Genomic DNA, 19,955 nt, shown 5'->3' on the forward strand with positions numbered 1-19,955 from the left:
GCGGGAAAAACCACTAAAATGGCAACGAAGCCACCGCTAGTGTTGCAGAAGTGTGGAGCAGGCTGTTTGAATTTCTGGACACCGTTCCCACACCAATGGTTTGTGCGTGTCGTGACCACGGGTAAGTTTGCAAGAGCACATCACCGACCTGCTGCACAGAGCGCAAATGACAGTGAGCAGAGCAGCTACGATGCCTTGCCCACATTCTTTGGGCAATGTGGACAAGTGCGTGCTGCCTCAGGCACAAGGCTGTCCAGGCAGAAGAAGACCTCGTGCAGAAGAGAGGCACCTTCACGACGGGCAGCCCGCTTGCATCGCACTCACCTGTGGGCCGACCAGGAAGGCCCCGAAGAAGTAGCAGTGGCCCAGCACCTCGAGCAGGGAGGGCAGCTGGGCCAGGGCAGTCCTCTGCTGGTCCGCAGGCAGGCTCTCCTGCGGCCAGGGCAGCCAGGGCACTCACTCTGTCACACAGCACTGGCCGAGAGTTTTCGCACGTCTGAGGCATTTGCAAACTTCCCGAAGATTCCGTTCAGTGCAGCGTCAGTTTATTATTAACTACCTGCAGGATCATAACATTATGCATACATGAATACAAACACGGTTCTCGCCACTTTCATTCATGACATTCACAAGTTGACGCCATTTTTCTTGATTTTTCAAAAGCTTTCAACCATGTTCCTCCTCAATAAACTTTGTCAGCTTAGCATTCCTGCTGACATTTTATCATGGGTAAAAGATTTTATATCGTCTACCGTCACGTATACAGTTGGAGTCCGCTAACAACTGCACCTCGGCTTTCAAACCAGCCACTTGCAGAGTCCCCCAGAGCAGCGTACTGCAGCGAAACCTCGTTGCAAGAGACACTCGAGGGAGCCAAAAAACGTGTTTCTTGTAGCCAAGGTGTCTTGTGTGCAATGTTGCTGACATGGCCAACATAGGAACACCAACCACGCCGCCTTCATTCAAACGTCTCTTATAACCAAGTGTCTCTTGTAACACCGTCTCTGGTAACAAGGTTCTACTGTAGCAGCAGCCATACTGTTTTTAATCTGCATTAATGACTTGCCACCCTCTGTCTCTTCCCTGTTTCTTTTTCTGTTTCTTTTAAACCCCCATGTCACAAAGCAGTCCTTTCTGGAGCGCGTAACGCTTCGCCTAGCTTCGCGCTTGTCTCCTCACTCACGGTGTCCAAGCTCGCTACACGCCGCAACAGTCAAGCGTGAACAGCATGGTGCGTTTTTGCACGCAATTCGCACGCCTCAGCTTTGCGCGCGCTGTATTTTCACAGCCGCATTGACGATTTCGCGCCCGCGGTATCTCCTACCTCGGTCAGAAAATGACGCTGACGACTTGCGAAACGCTAGAGACAGCCGGCTGGCTCCGCCCGAGATGTTTAGGCTTAGCACTCCGGCAGATATTTTATGGGCGCTTTCACTAGCGGCGCGGATGATGTTTTATAGTACCGTTTTCGCCAACGTTATCAGCTCCTTTACTGCACAAGCAACTTCGTGGCTGCCTTGAGCGGCATTTTAAAGAGCGGCTAGAAGCGGTCGCTCGAGCGGCCGTGCCACTTCGCGGCCGAAGCCGCCGCCATGTTGCCGCCGCCGGCCGCGGTGCGCGCAGCTTGCGAGAGGTTTCGCGGCGCGCATGGGGCATGCGGGGCGCGTTTTCGCGAGCAGAAAACAACAGCCCGGCCGTTTCTGGAGAGAGAAGAGTGACAAATGGGGAGAGAGAGCCGTCACTTGCTTGTTCGGCAGTCGGGCGCCTCGCCGGCTCGTTCGTATCATCCGCCGGGCCGCCCAGGTCCGTTCGTAACAGCCGAAATTTTTCCCATTGCAAACAATGCAATTTTGCCGGGACTTTTCAGAAATTCGTATCATCCCGAAATTCGTATCACCCAGAATCGTATCATCGAGATTCTACTGTATATCTGAAGTAATTATTCGATGCTAGCTAGGCAAAGCTAGTGCCCTTGCACCTGGGATGAAGTAGTAGTAGTAAGAAACTTCATTATCCAAGCAGACGACTTGCACTTGGTCCTTGGCTGGCTACATCCCTAGTCCGGGACGCCCACGACCCAGGGCTTGGCTTTTTTCCGGGGGGAAGGGCTCCGCTTCATGTGCACACACGAGACCCAAGAAGTTATGGGATAATAGTAATGGCATTAACTGCAAAAAACTACAACGCATTCCCCATGCAAAGCAAAGCAAAGTAAAGCAAAGCATTCGCCATTTCCATGCACCATGAGAATAGTAAATTATTCAGTATTGTGTGATGACAAAAATAAGTGTGTGCCAATTTCGTACATTGCCGCAAGTTCTAGAAAACACGGTAAATGGGAGCAAGTGTATTGCTTGATATTTTTTCTTTTTTGGTTACGCTCGCGGGCGGTAAGCATGCTGTTCAGATATTCCCCCTTTTTATGGTGACTTCACATGTCGCTCGGAAAACCGGCAACGATGCTGAACAGTGAGTATTATGTTAGTTGCGGCTGTTCTCAAGTAACATCTCTCGATGAATCTCGACACCTTCACCATTATTAGCTGTCTTAAAAGTCTGCCCAGCAGGTTCAAAAAAGGGGTGACATTTTAAACAGCCCGGACCTACAACCAAACATGCGAGCGGCACTGCAGCGCATGGTTAGGGCGGCCCCCTCCGCTCCCATTGTTCGGCCCTGTGGCCGACACACTTCCCAATTCCAATGCACTACAGCGGCGGTGTTACCTACCGAGGTGAAGACACAGAAGCTCGAGCGAGGGCTGCTTGTGTGACGACGGCCACCGATGATGATAGCCTCATGGGTGATCATTACGAAGTTGCCACACATCTTTTTTCCTAATTGTGCCCCCCGTGTTCCTACCTTCTGCATGTTGATAGTATTGCAATTGCCCTCGTCTCCACTTAAAAATACGTGGGAATTCACTTGCAGCCTGACCTGTCATGGCATCATCACATAATTTCAGCGCTTGTCTGCACCTTCTTTCGATTAATTGTAGGGTTTAACGCGCCGACGCAACGCAGGCGATGAGGAGCGCCGTAGTGGAGGGCTCCGGATTAATTTTGACCACCTGGGGATCTTTAACGTGCGCCGAAATCCTTAAACGTGTGCCGAAATCTCGTACACACGGACGTTTTTGCTTTTCGCCTCCATCAGAAAAGCAGCCGCCGCGGCCGGGAATCGAACCCGCGACCTCGTGCTCAGCACCACAACGCCTTAGCCACTGAGCCACTGCGGCGGGTCTGCGCCTTCTTTCTCAGTCCTCGTCATTTGCGCTGTTTTGTAAGTTAATAATAGACACCTTCGCTTCCGCTAATCACTCTTGATTTTCTCAAGCGTAACCTTACTCGTTTATTTATTCATTTATTAACAGTTCGCCAAAAGGCATTGTTGTAGGAGGGTGCTACAGAGAATAAACAAAGAATCACAGGCACGGCATAATGATAACACGGAAAGAAAATGCAAAGAAAAACCAGCGGCACACTCAAAAAAACAGAGAGAGAGAAAAAACACGCTTCAGATCCCAGGGTTTCGCATACAGAGATTAACAGCGCACACAGCAGATAGATGCAGATAACAGCAGAAAACAGGAACAAAAAGCGATTCAAGCCATGCTGTGCCCATGCGCAAGTGCTGCCAGAGCGCAGCGGAAAACCACTCGGTGGGGGCGGCAACAACAGTGCTGGGTGGGGCGTTCCACTCTAATAGACCGGGGGGAAAACGACGCTTGCAACGCAGATGTACGGCGAGAACAGTCGGCAATTTTTCTACTCTTGTCCCTTTGTCTAGGTACATACGTGGGTGGATGGAGATACTGATACTGATATCGATCTGTTGCCACCTCCTCACACCCAATCCGTTTAAAAAATAAACACCTAGAAAAGGTCTGTCGCAGTTGTACAGTGTCCCACGAGAGAGAGTGTTTAAGGTCAGCAACACTAATTTCATAACCTTAAGAGTTGTAGAAAACAGCACGATTTTGAATTGCCTCCAGTTTATTGATAAGGATCTTAGTGTTTGGGTCCCATACCATAACAGCATATTCCAAAAATCGAACGTACGATAGAAAAGAACAACATTTGGTTGATGTCTTGAGGAGCCTCGTTAAAATTTCTCTAAATAAAGTTAAGAACACGTCCAGCTTTTGAGGTGATATACTCAACATGTTTATTCCATGAAAGGTCCGATGAAAAGAAAACAAGACATTTTGCGTGATCTACTTTTTCAATTGGAACGCTGCCTAAGTCGTACTTTTGGATAATGTTAGCCCGCTTTCTGGTGAAGTTAATATGACTACATCTTTTGCGATTAAGGTTCATGTGCAACCTGTGCTCCTTCTAACGTGTGCAAACTTAGCTTTAGTACACAATAGAATATGCATACATTGTAACTGATATTAAATCTCTGCGAAACCGGGCAGCTCACTAGAAATATTGCCACACACTCCGACAAAGCGTTCCATTTTTAGTAAGAGCAGGGAGTGCCAGCGACCACCGGAACAGCGCCGCGTCATGTGACAGCGTTCGAGAAGATTCTGCGCCGGGTAGGACGCGCAAGTGTGCCGAGTGGCGTCCAGCGCACAGCTCGCGGACGCACGTGGGAGGAATCGACGAGGAACGCGTTCGCAGTGGAAGAGCGCTCTCTTTTTCTCGATGGCGGCCTCCCTGTTCGTGTTTCTTCAGTTCGGTGGGCACAAGTTCGCCTAATTAAAACAGTTGTTTTGCCCTACTCTATCCATCTGTTGTCTTGTCATCCGTGACAATATTCAGACCACTCAGGCGTCCCAGCACAGAAACACCGCACCAAACTAACGGATCTGCCACATCACCGGCAGCTTTCCCACCTATCACTGTTCCATAAACTTTATCACCCCGTGTCGCTTCACGATGATTCCTGCAAACCACCTCTTGTAATTTTTCCATACCGCTACCATTCCTACAAAGAAACACACAAGTTTCCGCTCATCTGCTTTTGCCCCGTCTTTCATTTCCATGTACCATAGTCAAATGGAATACATATCACATAGTCTAATGAAATACACCATCACATTTTGCCACTCAAAAAGACACGAAATTTCAGGAACTCATCCAAGAGTTAACCTAATGCGTTGTTCTCATTCTGTGATTTTGTCTTCCTTCAAAATGTGCACTAATTTCTATTTCTCCGTATTATTTTTTTGTTGTTGTTGTGCTGATGGGTTGCACATTGTGTTGTTCTTAGAATTTGCAGCATTTGTGTTGTATTCGTGTTTTTGTTATTAGTATGTATTGAATTTTGCATTATCATTGTTTTCAAGCTTACAGTGTGTATTTATTTTAGTTTTCAGCTTGAACCTAGCTAAATTGTTTTGTTTTATTTCTCTGCTCTTTTTTGTTGCGCTTATGCAATATGTTGGACAATACCCCCTAATGGGGCCTTTAGGGGTATTACGAATAAATAAATAGATGACGTGTCCAGGACAGGTGTTCAAGCGAACGTCCGTACGCCGTTTAGTCTGCAGCGAACTGTGGAGCGCCTTGTTTACCGTCAGTCCTCCTAGGTGTCACCACAATACTGCTCCGAATCACCGTTTGCACTCACTTTCTCTCCGACCATATCAGCACCCGGCTCGTCACGGTTAATAGTATGATTGTTTCGTGAACCATCGCTCGACAAACAGAGTCATGTAAGACAATGACGCTTACGCTAATTGGCCAGTGCCGTGGGAGACAATGCAAAGTGCTGCACCGCTGTGCAGCTATAATGAGCATGATGCGCGCACACCCACAGCAGTGCGCACTTGTGCTTGTACGTTTACGTGTTTGTTGGTAACTTTAATTATTGATCCCACAATTCTTGTTGCTATAAGAAGCGTGCACCCTGATTTTCAGAGCACATAGCTCGTTTAGCAGGCTTTAAGCCCCGCATAACATCCGTTCGGTTCTGCTGGCCTCAGCCAATTGCGCAGCTGCCCAAAGCACATTGCAGGTCTAGTGCTGGAGATGAGCCAGTGGGTCACACGGCCACTGTCTTTCTTCCTGAATATGTGGCTTATTTGAGTGGTGCTTGCGTTAAAAGTGGTGCCTGTATGACCCTAGGGAAGCAATCGTTGGAACGGGCCCAACTCGTGTTTCGCCTGCACCCTGTGTGCACGACTGTGTCCCACTTCCTCTGGATGACATGGCAGGGCGCTTCACTCTGCCCGCATGGCATTCCACCTGGCCGGTGCGGGCACGCTGCGGCGTTGCAGGGGCGATCCCGACCAGAGCCCGACCCCTGCGCCTGGCGAGAGCCCCCGTGGCCAGGCCCCTGCTGCCCAAGCGTGGCAGCTCGCCTGCAGCAGGCACCCTTGGGGCCAGCGGGGTCAGGCGCTCCTCCTCCCTCCTGCGGGGACGCTCCCCACCCCCCCCCCCCCGAGTGGAGTGGAGAGGGCACTCACGGGGTCCTTGCGGCCGTCGTAGACGTCAAACACCAGGCCTGCAGGCAACAACAACAACACACACACCCTGCAGCAGCAGCAGCAGCAGCAGCACTGGCAGAGCCCCCCCCCCCCCCTCCCCCAGGGAGCCACTGCACAGAGCTGGCCGCACCAGGCTCGTGCCACCCGAGGAAGCCCCGCTTGACGCCCCACCCCAGCAGGTGGCCGCCTCCGTTCTCCCACCTGCTCAGAGCCCCGGCTGCTCGTGCCCGTGCTCGAGGGGGAAACCCGGGGGCCAGCTTCACTTACCCCGCACGCCACCCACCCGCCCTCCCTCCAACGGACACCTCGGGGTCGCCAGTGGCCCTGTCCCGCTATCGAGCAGCACTGCCTGCAGGACGCCCCTCGTGCACCGCCGGCAGGGCAACCCCGCTCGCCACAGGGGCCCCGGTGTAATGGGTGCACACGCCGGCAGCTGCACCCGGGCCACGGGGAAAATGCCACTCTCGACCCCAACATCCCGTCTGTCTGCAGCACGCGACACGCAAAGAGCACCCGTTGACACACCACCAGGAAACGCTCCACACTCCTCCCGCAAACAGCAAGTGCTGCAGAATGGCAGTGGTCGGCACTCGGTCAGCCTCGATAAATTCACTGAGAGACGACTCCCAGTTGTCTGAACAGGTGGCAGCTAGTTCTCACACTTCCTGCCTACATCTGCGTGTCAGAATGGAGCACAAATAGATGGACGATTCAGAAGTAGTTGGCAAGTGGGTGTATCACAAATAACAGGTGCCAAGGGATGAGTGGGTTCATTGAAGAAATTTTAAGCGCACACAGAAAGTGCGTGTATGTTCGCTGGTGATCTAGAGACCATTCATCGCACTTGACGTACAGGCTTTGCATGGGGCTAGTGCGGAAAGCACCCGGCATGAGGCAAAGACCCAAGTAGTGTTTTCAGTGCCGTTTTCGTAGCCAAATTCTACGCCCCCCTTACATAGTCCGAGTGAGACCCTTCACACTCGTAAAAATGTACGAGGAGTTTCTTGTTGGCACCATAGGATTGGTGCGAGAGGACCTTCAAAATGTTTTGAGGCATTTATGTTTGAGCTGTTCCGTGTGACGAACGAACAAGAGTTTCTTGCGTTTCTTTTTTACGGGATTCGGCCTGCCACTCAGTTTAGTGTCGGGATACTGCCAGACACCGCACGTCTTTCAAAAGACAACACAGGTACTTTTTGCAGCATTAGGTTTTGATCTGCCCAGCAAGGAATGCTTTTCTGAGCGCAGTCAAGAATGTGGGCTGTAATCGGTGAACCTGCTGCTTCAACATCTCAATGGCTTATTGTTGCAGGGGGTAGCCTGGAAAGTTCTTTGCATGTTTTCCAGTCAGCGCCTTGTAATTTAAATGTTCGAAGCGGTTCGGTGCCTTGAGAGTCATTGTTTACAGCTATTAGTTAAAATGGTCACTCACATGAGGGTTGTTAAACACATTCCATTAAAGCATAGGCAGTAGATTGCAGAGCCCATTGCAAGGTCTATTGATTGATTGATTGTAGGGTTTAACGCAACTGTAGTGCAATTCGATTTGAGGCCCAATGAAACACAGTCAAACTCTGTTATATTAAAGTAGCACCAGGGCAGTAAATTGCCGCACTTACTCGTGTAACGATCACACTTTGTTTTTGAAAAATTTGATGTAAATTTAGGGGTGCGTTCATTACACAGGGTAAATTATTTGCAAATCATTTTAGAGCACAGAAAACACAACCAGGTTGTGGGTAAAAATTTTTGTGGTAGTTCTGAACATAATACGAATAACAAAATGAAACATAATACAAACTTCGCACACCGCCGCCACCCGCTTTGCAAAGTGACGCAAAATGTCGTATTTTCATGAATTACCGACTGCGCCGGTACGAGTTTGCTGCGAGAAGAGGCTGCCACTGTTACAGTGCGGGACATCAGAACAGACATGGCAGCCGACTCAGCAACCTCAGCGCGTTTCTTTCTTTGGCTTGTGAGCATATTATCTGCACTTAGTGAAAGTTCCATCCCCATAAATATTGAACGCATGCTTGCCGACATCGCTAGTACCGGCAAGCCTGCCGCAATCCATCTCCTCTTCCAAAGGGAAGGAAGGAAGCAGAGGTGCACACCACCATCGTCAGCCAGACTTGGCACACATACGACATGTTGCTGAGGGTGCTTTCATTGCGCGGGAAATAAGAAAATCGAACTTGGACGACATACTTAAGGGGTGCGGTCATTACGCGAGTAAATATGGCAGTTCATCATATCCGGTATTCGCTGTGATGATGATTTCAGGTTTAATGGGGCAAGGCCGACGAAGGCAGAGAGACAACCATGAACGAGATCAGAAAGATTTGTAATAAAGGCACTCGATTAAGAAGTTGCTAAGAGAATTGGTGTACAGGGCCATATTAAAACATAATGAGTATACTAAGAGAAAGGGTGCCTATATAGGGTCATATTAAACCACAGTGAGTGTAGGCACCTAAGGTGTAAAGCCTCAGATTCCGCCACTGTTTTGCAGCACGTCATGAGCACAGGTGAGGTTAAAAACCTACGTCTGCAAGGAAGCTAAAAACCTTTTGGTAAGAGAACATGGGATGGTCTGCGAGAAATAATGAAGGGTGCAAGGGAATATTATATGTGTACACTTCATTAAAGTGACGTTTCTTTTCAATGTTGCACATCTTGCGTTCACTAAGCACATGAAGGACAGATAGGTAGCAGCTGCCCTCCACATCGATGACACCGTGGCTTGTTTGTGCCAGTCAACAGGTATGAACGTGTGATGTGTGTGTGGCGGATTCTAAGTCTGCATAAGGCCACTTCTATTGATCTAGCATGTTTCTCAGAGGAAGGTTTTTCAATTTTAGGTTTAATGACACGTAATTCATTGCTTATTTCTTTATCCCACTGTTGTTGCCAGTGCTCTCGCAGCTTCCTCCTCACATAACCGGTATTCGCTGTAACAGTACAGGTAAAACCTGGCTATAACGTGGTGGTAATGTGGCTCGCACGAAAATCCTAGATACTAAACTGCATTATTCTCGGCTTCGAACCCGCTATAAAACAAGATAGATAATCCTTGCTTGTCTCCTTGCAGCATTTCAATGCAAACTGACCGGAACATCACAATGTGAAATTACAACAGAACAAAATTCATTTGACAAAACAGGTTCGCGTTCTTATTCATTTGAAGAAAGAAGTGATCCTCATGTGGTGGCTGTGCACTGCACTGCAGGATGGAGTTTTCCACAGTTTTACGCACGAAAGGGACTTTTCTATTTTTCTGGTTTTACACACTATTAATAAGATGTGTTATCTTCCGGCGTGTGCAAATACTCAAACATGAATCGAATAGTACCTCCACGAATAATTCGATTCCCAAATCGAATATCTACTATTCGACTTTCTGAATTGTAAAGTGGAGTTTCCGAATGTTCCTGGCTTTGCGAAAGCGAGAGACGTTGGCACATGCCAACGCACTGCTGCTACTCAGTCTTCTCGGCAAGTTTCATCCAAATCGCGCTTTTGACGAGTGCGGCTTGCAGAGGCTGCATATTTCATCCTGCTGCAAGGTGTCATCTGCGATTGCGTCGATAAAATCTTTCTTTTGTACCGTCGCCCATGGGTGCCAACTCTGGTCGCCATTTTGAATTCTGCAACCGGACGGTTACACGTTAAGGCAGCTTCCTGTTAAAAAGACTGCTGCCGTTTTGACGACCGTTGCGGCTGCTTTTGATGCGGCTGGTGTATGGGGTCCATTCAATAGACCCTGCACCTCTTGAAGCAGTTCACAGCGGTTCAAAGCTGGTTCCGCCATTGTGAATATTTGGCGGAACCTGGTCGGCAGGCGGTGCAGGCAAAGCCATGAACTTGTCCTGCACACGTAGTGCGGTTCAGGTGCCGCAAGCAGCACCCCTGCAAGGAACGGCGGAGGGCTGCACCACCTGCCGAGCAGGTTCCCGTGGCGCAGGCTGCTCCTGCGCGTTTACAGTCAAACCCGACTATTACGAACCCGGATAAAGCAAATTATGCTATATATCGAACAAAAATAAATCAGTTACGGAAATACACGCGAAACATATTCCTTATAACGAACTTCACATCTGATTTATCGAACTCGGCGTGCTAGAATGGCCGCCAAAATGCATGGTCTCAGAGCGGCGATTGAGATGTTGGTTGGCCGCGACCACTGAGCAAAGGCCGCGACTGAGACATTGCTCCTCGTATAGAGTGACATGACGCCCTACACTTTCCGTAACTGTTTCTGACACGCAGAACTCACGACGGAACCCGCCCAGTCAGTGCGTCCGGACCAAGACGGCAGCTCGCCAACCTTCCCGATGCTGTGCCGAAAGGAGTGTCCTTCAAATATTTCCCGAGTGTCAACGACGACGTTACCGTCACTGTAAGCCCCTCGGACGCGGACACCGTCAGCAGCACCGTCGTAATGCCTCTGCGTCCTCAGTGCTTTTAAAAAAGCACCGAGGACGCAGAGGATGTCACAAGTCAAAGCCGTCCCACGCTTAATGAAGTGCTTTCGGCAGTCGATAACCTCCGCCAATATTTTTTCGATGTTGAAGGACACGGACTCAAACTGGGGAAAACAATGTCTCGTGTAAAGAATGCTGTGCTACTCGACGCGGCCAAAACGAAAGGGAAAACAAAAATCACCGCTTTTTTTTATTTGGAAGTAGGCAGTTATGGCACTAAGGCGGAAAGTGGCTTTGTCATTTGCAATAAATCGATTGTTCTGTGTGCGGTAAAGGCATACTTTATTTTGTTCGTTTCTGCTTGCAGGGATGGCAAGGGGATTCCCGCGTATTGCGAACTCGTAACAATAAACTTATTATAGGCGGGTTTGGCTATATCAAACTAATCGTGGTGCATATTTCAATTCGCTGTAACCGCGTTTGGCTGTATTACTTCGATATTAAAGGTCACGGATATGAACTGGCGCAATCAACGTCTCCGCCAAAACGAAAGTGAAAACAAAAATCACCGCTCTTTTGCAGTTAGGGCGGAAAGTAGCTTTAGTGCATACAATAAATGGATTTTTTGTGTAATGTAATGGCATAATTTATGCATTTGTTTCTCTACGTGGGAATGGCACGGGGGCCCCGCGTATTGCGAACTCGTAACAAGAAAATTCGTTATAGACGGGTTCGGCTATATCGAACTATTGGATATTTCGAACTAATCGCGGTGCATATTACAGTTCGCTATAACCGGGTTCGACTGTACTCGTTTCCTCTCATTCAGACCTCAGTGGACAGCGCAGGCTTGCGCGTGGCGACTGCAGTGCGAGCTAACCTTCCGCTTCACGCTGCCAGTGCGCTTCCACAGAAGGGCCTCATCGTGGCCCACAATTGTGGCTGTGCTGTGTGCTCACTTCTCAGTTACGAGGCGCCGTGTAGTCGTCGCGTGCGACTGTAGTACAGCAACTCCAGCACAAGCGTCCCCCCCAAACGCATATCGTGCCCACTCTCGATTCTTGGAGTACTGCTGATGAGAGTTGAGAAGTGCGTTCTCCGGGTTGAAAAAGAACGTTACGTCTCCCGGACCTGCAAAGTAGCTCCTGCTTTTGCACACACATCTATGAAAAATCGAGGCCTGTAAAAAAATTGATATCCGACATTCGATTCGCCTCTTTTAAGTTGGTATTTGCCCACCCCTAGTTATCTTCTAGTTTTTTTATATTGCTTCTTTTTAAAGCTTTTGAGCCTCATCCGAAGCAAATATTCCTTCGTTATAGCCGATATTGCTTGCAGCCCTTGTGGTTTCGGTTTCGCTATATAAAGAAGAAGTGTCACTGAATGAAGTGCCACCAAGCAAAAACAGAATTCAGTTTGCTACGGCCAAGAACTCGCTACATCAGCGTCTGTTATAACGAGTCTCGACAGCACTGCTGCCCTGCTTGTTTTGATGCCTGACAGTTGTGAGTAACGGCCCACCCGCCACCAGGGGTGAGCCTCGGCTGCCTGCACAGAGAGCGCGTGTGTCCTGACATGCCCCGATGGGAACCGCACCCCACCTCTAAGGCAACCTCAAGGAAACAACGTGGCCGGCATGTGCCCAAACCGCGGGGAGCGTGCTGCAGTGGAAACAGCGTGGTGGGGCGCCCCTCGAGCGGACTCACCGATGAGCCTCAGGGCGAGGATGCAGTGGGGCATGGTCCAGGTGATGTCGTACTCCTTGGTGGCCGTCAGGTAGTAGCCCAGCACCAGGTAGCCCTGCGCCAGAGGGAAGGGGCAGCACTCAGACGGCCCCCCCTTGTGGCCCCCCGTGGCCCCCTTCCCGCACGCACCATGCAGAAGACGAAGGCAAAGGCGACCGAGGCCCGGGTGCCCTGGGCCAGCCGCAGCACAGCGTACACCACCAGGATGTTGAGCAGCGAGTGGTACACGGCCCAGCCTGCACACACGGCACCAATGAGATCCCCTCTCCCCACAAGCATCAGGTTTCCTTCCCCTCTGCCGTACTGCAGCTTTATCAAATGTCCCACTTCTGTTTCCAATGGTGCCCAGGTCCCTTCCTAAGCACGTCCTGGCAGGGGACCTGGGACACATCTGGGCCTCAGCAGCACACCCTCACAGTGCCGCTCTGTCCAGGCAAGCTACCACTTGCACGCATCCAGAAGAGGCCCACACTGCCGCCCTCATGACTTCACTTGCAACCCGGTCTGCGGGCTTTCTCCGACGGCAGCGCTGTGACAGCACTCGGAGCCTGTAAAAACAACAGACTGCGCTCTGTGTTGTACTGCAAGCAAAATTCCACGTGCTGCCACCACAAGAATACTCGTGCTAATTTTCACTATTTCTGCGCTGCTAAAGTTCGGCTCGTGAGCTGCGCACGACACAGCGGAAGCACATTTCAAGCTATCCATGCCAGAACAATTATGCGGGTGTTGCAAATAATAAAATCTGAAAAAAAAAAGCGTTGTTAGGCCACTTCTAAGCTCTTTGAAAGACTTTAAAAGGCACATTGCAAACAATTGCGCGCAGGTCCCAGAAGGCAACCAAAGGCCGGTTCTGAAGGCTTCTTCAAAGAAGACCCCAAGTTGCTCAGCTGACTTGAAAAGGGAAAGGACCAGGGAACGGTTTGAGAAAACTTTCCAGCAGTTGCATCATTCAAAATAAGACCACATGGGCGATTTTGAATTGACATCACCTTTGAAGTATGCGCAAGACACGCATACGTTTGCGAACATTCCTTCCGTGCGCATGCAGGGCTAGTTGGGGAGGCACCGGACAATGCACGTGGCCGCCCCGAGCACAGCACTGGGTCTAACACTGTTCACCAACCACTAAACATCACCTCACTTAACTGTTACAAATGACCTGTCCGAGCATCAGAGTGGTGGGACATTACTTTTAGCACAGTCACTGTTTTCGGACCTTCCATTTTAAGTGCGGGACAAAAGCTGGACACTAGGATGGATTTGGACGACACACTGGCAACAAAACACTTACCAGGGCACAGTTGAAATTCATTTTCCTATGCCCACTCGGATAGTTTGCTCACGCCTAACTGTGTCCAACACTCGCGTCTCGCTAACTGGCTAGGGAAAGTAAAGACGCCGCGGGATGGGCCACAAACTCAAACGGCCACCTCGTGACACTCGTGGGCAGACGCACCGCTAGAGTGTGCGTCGGTGATGGCGATTGTCGCAACCTTTGCAATCCTGGGACTGCACTTCCTTGGGGAGTACAATGCCTTGATCTCCGAGCAATTCGTCAGTTGCTTCGTGAATGGGACTGCCCTGGAAAGTCTTCAGCAGCGACGCATACCTTTGCACATTATTGCAGCATCAGCATGTGTCCAAAGACGTGCTGTTAGATGTGACAACCTCTCGTGTGGCCACAGAATGTCGTGTGTCATGCAGAATCCATGTTGAACCACAAGCACCACGGCAATGCCGAATGACCAGGCCAGGGGTAACTATTGAATGGGCGTGCGCCATTCTTGTGCGAGTGCAAGCCTACAAGAAGACATCTTCAGCAGGGCGTGCTTTTAGCTGGACTGTGTCTACACGTCAGGGACAAGTTTGCCTAAATACTTACTTGCCCCAAAGGACGCCTGCAACACTTTTCTCACAGGTACTTTTTGGGCCCCACCTCTGTTCTTTGTGGCGTTCAGATAGGGACGGAAAAAGAACTACCAGCATTTTCGCGTACACAAATACGTACAAGCACATGCGACACTGCCTATGTCACACCCAAAGCCTCCAAATATGACGACGCAATGCGGGACCTTACGCATACTATGGTTGGCTGAGCTTGCAATATTTTGTCACTGTATCGACCATATGAGCATAAATAACGAGTCAGGTTGTGCGTGTTTCATAAAGGAAGCATAAAAGCTTAACCGCAGATAGTAACGGAGGGCAGACACCAGTACTGCCTGCTTTGAGCACTTGTGCGCCCTTTCCAGCCTTGTTACAATGAACCGCTCTCAGTCTGTGGCTTCCATGCCGAATCATCCATCGCCGTTTCATATGAAGATGTTTACCCTGGGCAGGTATCAACGCCAGATGAATGTAGCCAGCGCGCATCACAAAACGGATGCAGCCACCGCATTTGCAGTCCGTCTTGAGCCTGCCAATGTTTCGAGGATGTGCTTTTGCACTGGGAAGTGCCGCTCCAACCCCCTTTTTTTCTCCAGCAGAAACAAGCTGCCACGAGGCAAATTCAAGCAATATTTGTTGGAAAGCTGTTACCCAGGGCAACTGAAATTCTGCCGGTGCATTCCTTTCACGCCCTGCGTCAGGAAGATCGCGACAGTGCGGTAGCTTGTTACGAGTTAAACGAGGGAGCTCTGTCTTAAGTTTCTAATATGGCGGGGCCAATCTGAAAGATCAGTTCGTGATAAACAAATGTTATCATTGCCAGAATTTCTTAAAAACAACAACTACACACGCACAACACGTTCATCTACGCACTGGCACTGTATGCCACATTCTTGCACTTTGCCGCATTGCTGGGATGGCCAAGTGGCTCCAGCAGCACACTTTTCTTTTGAAGGTCGGTAGTTCGGCCCTGCTGCATCTCATAAGTCCTTCTTTTCTTAAAACCAGGCTCTGTTCGCCTTCCTGGGAACGTACAAGTGGAGCTCCCACCAGCGAGGTAGTGCACACTCGTCACACTTTCAATGACTGGGGGCTAACTTCAAGCTAGGCCTTGTTATGAACAGTTGTCCTGTGAACCAAAAATAGCTTGAAGAGTACAGCAGAGCTCAGAAAAGAAAGCCCAGCAGCTTACATCAACGCAGCAACTTCTACAGTCTTGGCTCTCTCCTACTTATCGGCGCTGTATCAGTGGGCTTAGCGTGGTGCTACTGAACGACGCTGTCAAGAAGCTCAGAAGGAGCTCCCCCGGTCAGACAGCCACGGGCTTAGAACTTCCGGCATGCGGCATTCCTCGCTTTGCTCAATGGTCCCGCAGTACGATGTCATCGGGAAGAGTGGGAAGCAAGCGGCAGTCTGCCAGTTTTCGAGGGGAGAGCAACGGTTAATATGCTAGTGCTTTTACATTTAAAAATTCAATAACTTTATCTTTGCGTGGATCTTGGCAATTCTTTTTGCGTCTGTGTCTGCATGACACAAAGAACAGACGTACAGCCTAAAAAGTACCTGAGCTGCATTAAGGGGCTCCCTTAAGAGATCTTGCCCGCATGAAGTAGGGGCCAGTTTTGATTCGCAGGCTGTGAGGCTCTTGTCGGCAGGCTTCCCACCGGCCTTGCTAAGTGACTTAGCTGAAGCGTTGCTAGGGCAATTTCGCAAATGCAGCGAAGCTGGATCGTTAAAGGACAGGCCGGTGAAAATCGCTGTTGTTCCCTATGTGCATGGAGTTTCGCACATGTTGAAAAAGGTAGCGGGTCGCGCAGGTGTAGGAGTAGTGTTTTCCGCACCACACAAACTGGGTGGCCTTTGTAAGCGAGTGAACATAAATGAGCCAAGGGGCACCTTTTGCGAAATAGGTCACACAAAACCTTATGGAGAATGTAGGTGCTCCCTTGTGTATGAAGTTCCCTTGTCTTGCGGGAAGACCTATATCGGTCAGACCGGGCACTGTCTGAACGATCGTCTCCTCGAGCATGCAAACACACTAAAAACGGGTACTGGCAGCAATCTTGCCACACATTGTCACGACCACGGCTGCTCGCCCAGATTCCACGATACCTGTGTTGCAAGAACGTATAAGGGTCAGCGTGAGCGTGAGATCTATGAAGCCTACCTCATTCACAAGGCAGGCGGCGATTGTGTGAGTAAGCCGTCCATTGAATTACTAAATCAGGAAATGCGCTATCTGGATTCATAAAAAGCCTGACTGTTGAGGATGTCTTCCTTGCATCGCGCCTCTGGCCACGTCTCATATCAGCGTTGCTACCATTTAATCAATGCACTTGTATCAATCTTGTATTTCGTGTGCAATGTTCGATGCACGTCTTTCTTTTGTGCTCTTTTTCGTGCTTCCTTCTTTTTCACCATGTTCCTCCTCGCCTTCTTTTCTGGGTATATTTTGCAACCGGCGCAATAAACCAACCAGTTGTTAGTCAGCGCCTTGTGTCGTCGTTTCCTTGCCCCTTCTTTTTGCGCTGTTTCGAATTTCAGCATGCACCAACTAGCCCAAACCACCGTTCTAACGCAGTTCATACTCTTCGCTACAATCAATATGTACAATCTAAATCAGTTTGCGCTTCGTCCTGCTTTGCAGCCTTTCTCGTCCTTGCTCACTGGTCAAAGCTCAGGTGCTCTCCACTCAAGCTGTGCAGCACCAACTAGCCCCCCACAACTGCCGATACCTTCTGGGGACAAGACACCCTTGGCCACACTGTGTTTCATCGCACGGGGCCCCCCGCAATGGCAGCACCGTTGTCTGCACACATGCGTCCCCAGGTGACAACCAGGTTGCCTCGCAGCGCTCTCAGCTAAGCCGCGAAATTACGAAGACAGGGCTGACTGCGCAGCACACAGCCCCGAATGGTGGGAGTCTGGGCAAACCCCGACAGCCAGTGCCCACGGGCCAGGGCAGCAGGGCCCGAGGGTGCCCAGCAGGGCCCCCTGGGGCAGACCCACAGGTGGCGGCCCCTCACCATAGTTGAAGCAGCAGAGCACCAGTCCGCACAGGGCCAGGAAGAGGTGCTGTGCCTGGGGGCTCTTGCCCAGCAGGAAGCGGCGGTGCACCAGGGCCAGCGGGTAGCCTGCACAGAGCACGGCACTCAGCACCCACCCGTGCCATGTTCGTGGCGGAAATAGAGCAACGCACCCGGTACAAATGCTGTGCACACTGTGGTGGAGGAGGGAACCTGCAGCAGCACCGACACAGCCACGTGCGAGGCTTCCTTTGTGTGTGCACGTATCTCCCAGCAAGTTTCGACACTAGCCATTCAGTACTTTGAATCAATTTTAATCTCTGTGCTCGCAAGAAAGCTCAGAACAAACACCTCTCGAGCATCGGCACCAGCATGCGCCTTGCCCCACACTGCCAACGTCAGGGACTCAGCCAAGGAGGGACTCTGGCTGCTGCACTCACACGCTGCTTCCTCTTGCGTATGGCGTCACAGTGCGGGGACTGGCGTCATGCTGCCCACGCATGTGCGACCTCAGCCAGCCTGGGCCCGCTCGCTCGCTCGAGCGTGCGCGTCCAGACTGGCCGAGTTACATCACAAGTGCCATCCTGTCATGGCGACTGCCGCAGTGTTCATTTTGCCGAAACCGAACTGACACAAACAAATTAGGCTACAAGCAATTATTTGCACTGACCATCCGGCATGCCATTCTATATAGGGTTCCTGGGTGGGTAGGCACCCGTAGCAGCAAGAGAATCACAGTACAAAGATTTCGTCTCGGTACTCGTTGAATCTAGGACATGAAGGTGGTTACAATGAGAGGTGACAAGGGCGATGGTTAAGTGTACAAGTAGCCCATCCTAATCCTGTGTCCCTAGCAATGCCAGTGCGGTCCCTGGGCCACAGCTCCCGTGCATGAAATAGGGCTAAGCATGCAGTGCCATTGGCTCAAGGCTTGAGATCGAGGGTTCTCATCAGACAGAAACAACGTCGATATCGGGAAGTGCTGCTTCCTTGAATGACCACATGCCAAACATAAGTGGACGGCCGGAACCCACCGTCTGCACGTTGGACAAACCGGTGTTGGTGTTCTGCTTAAAAGATGGGCGTACGCAGCATGTGTGTGACCTGTTCTCAGTGTGCTGTTCCATTTTTCCCTGTTGCATGTGCTGATTTGTGGCCTGTGCAGTGTGGGTGGGGTGTCCCACTGCAGTTCCCCACGAAGAACTAGTGGCTTCACATCTCGGCAGAGAACCTGCGGAGAACCCGAGAACAGCACTGAGCCTCCTGCGCAGCAGCAATTTCCCTGGCCAGCAAATGCTACCGTGCCTAGGCAACTGTGTGCCCACAGGAAGGGACGCAGCATAGAACAGACCAGCCACGTCAGTCGCTCATGCATACCTGTTGCAAACATAGCATACTCCGTGAAGGCAGTGCAACAAGTCCAGCAGGTCTTGCTGACATGATGGGTCTCTAGATGTCCCGTGGGTGCACTAGTGGTCTTTCTAGCAGAAAGGTCGGGCTCATGCTCAATAAGGCAGTCGGCCCCACCCACTTTCACAGTATCTAGCAATCCCCAAAAGCTGTGCAAAAACTGTGGGCAGACTGCCCTAATGAGCGTGAGCACCACCTTTCCTCTTGCTCTTTTATAGTTAGTCCCACTGGCGGAATCCACACTCCAATAGCTGACGAGTCAGACAGCACTCCGGAACGTGGCCACGATAATGTGAGCTGAAGTCCTCCCGCATGAAGCACCGCAAGGCTGGTGCAGGCAGCGATGATTTCTTGCCCATTCCTGGTATGGCGACACATACGTCCCACGGTGCAAGCTTTCATGGCAGGCTTGTTTGGGCATGCAAAGTGGGCTGCTTCGTGCGAGACACCTGGGTCGGCCCACGGGGTTGATTGACTGCGAGGTTTAACCTGCCGCCGCTACAACAGGCAATCAGGCGCACCGTACGGGAGGTCTACGGGTCAATTTGGACCGCCTGGCGGCCTTTGACATGCGCCAAAATCTCCAACCCACGGGCGTTTCTGCTTTTCGCCGGGAATCAAACCGGCATCGTCGAGCAGGCACACCGGGTTACGTGACGGAAGCTGGTGCGGAGGCGCTGTTGAGCTTGCGCTGCCTGGGCTGGGTTCCATTTGCGCCTGGGAAGGCCCACGCACACTCCCTAGCCCTCTCGGTTCATCCTGGACAAACCCATCAAAGCTGGGAGACCGGGAAAAAGTGCCTCGTGGAGGCACCACAGTGGAGGCACTGAGCGGCCCCCTGCTGTTCACGTAAACAGCCGGAAAGTGGGCGCCCAACCACAAGTGCTGCTACGAAGTCAATACTTGAGTATAGGCAAAGTTCAGGGACATTATAGGGCAATTTTAAGTGGCCATGAAGGCGAAATACAACTTCCTTCTATTTGAAAGCGATTGGTAGCTCACTCAGTTTTTATTCCACCA

General features: G+C 50.8%; 1 protein-coding gene across 1 annotated transcript in view; it reads right to left on the reverse strand.

The window, feature by feature from the left end:
• Nes (lysophosphatidylcholine acyltransferase 3 protein nessy) overlaps positions 1-19,955 on the reverse strand; it is a 53,831-nt gene that overhangs the window by 15,774 nt on the left and 18,102 nt on the right. The window contains exons 2-6 of the mRNA XM_077695286.1: positions 17,526-17,633; positions 12,739-12,845; positions 12,571-12,664; positions 6,417-6,454; positions 325-432 (exon numbers count right to left, since the gene is read on the reverse strand). Coding sequence (XP_077551412.1) covers positions 325-432; positions 6,417-6,454; positions 12,571-12,664; positions 12,739-12,845; positions 17,526-17,633 — 455 coding nt within the window. The remainder of the gene's footprint in view (positions 1-324; positions 433-6,416; positions 6,455-12,570; positions 12,665-12,738; positions 12,846-17,525; positions 17,634-19,955) is intronic.

Source organism: Haemaphysalis longicornis, unplaced genomic scaffold (genome assembly GCF_048455015.1).
Source record: "Haemaphysalis longicornis isolate Haplotype H1 unplaced genomic scaffold, Haemaphysalis longicornis Haplotype H1 scaffold_14, whole genome shotgun sequence".
Taxonomy (NCBI): domain Eukaryota; kingdom Metazoa; phylum Arthropoda; class Arachnida; order Ixodida; family Ixodidae; genus Haemaphysalis; species Haemaphysalis longicornis.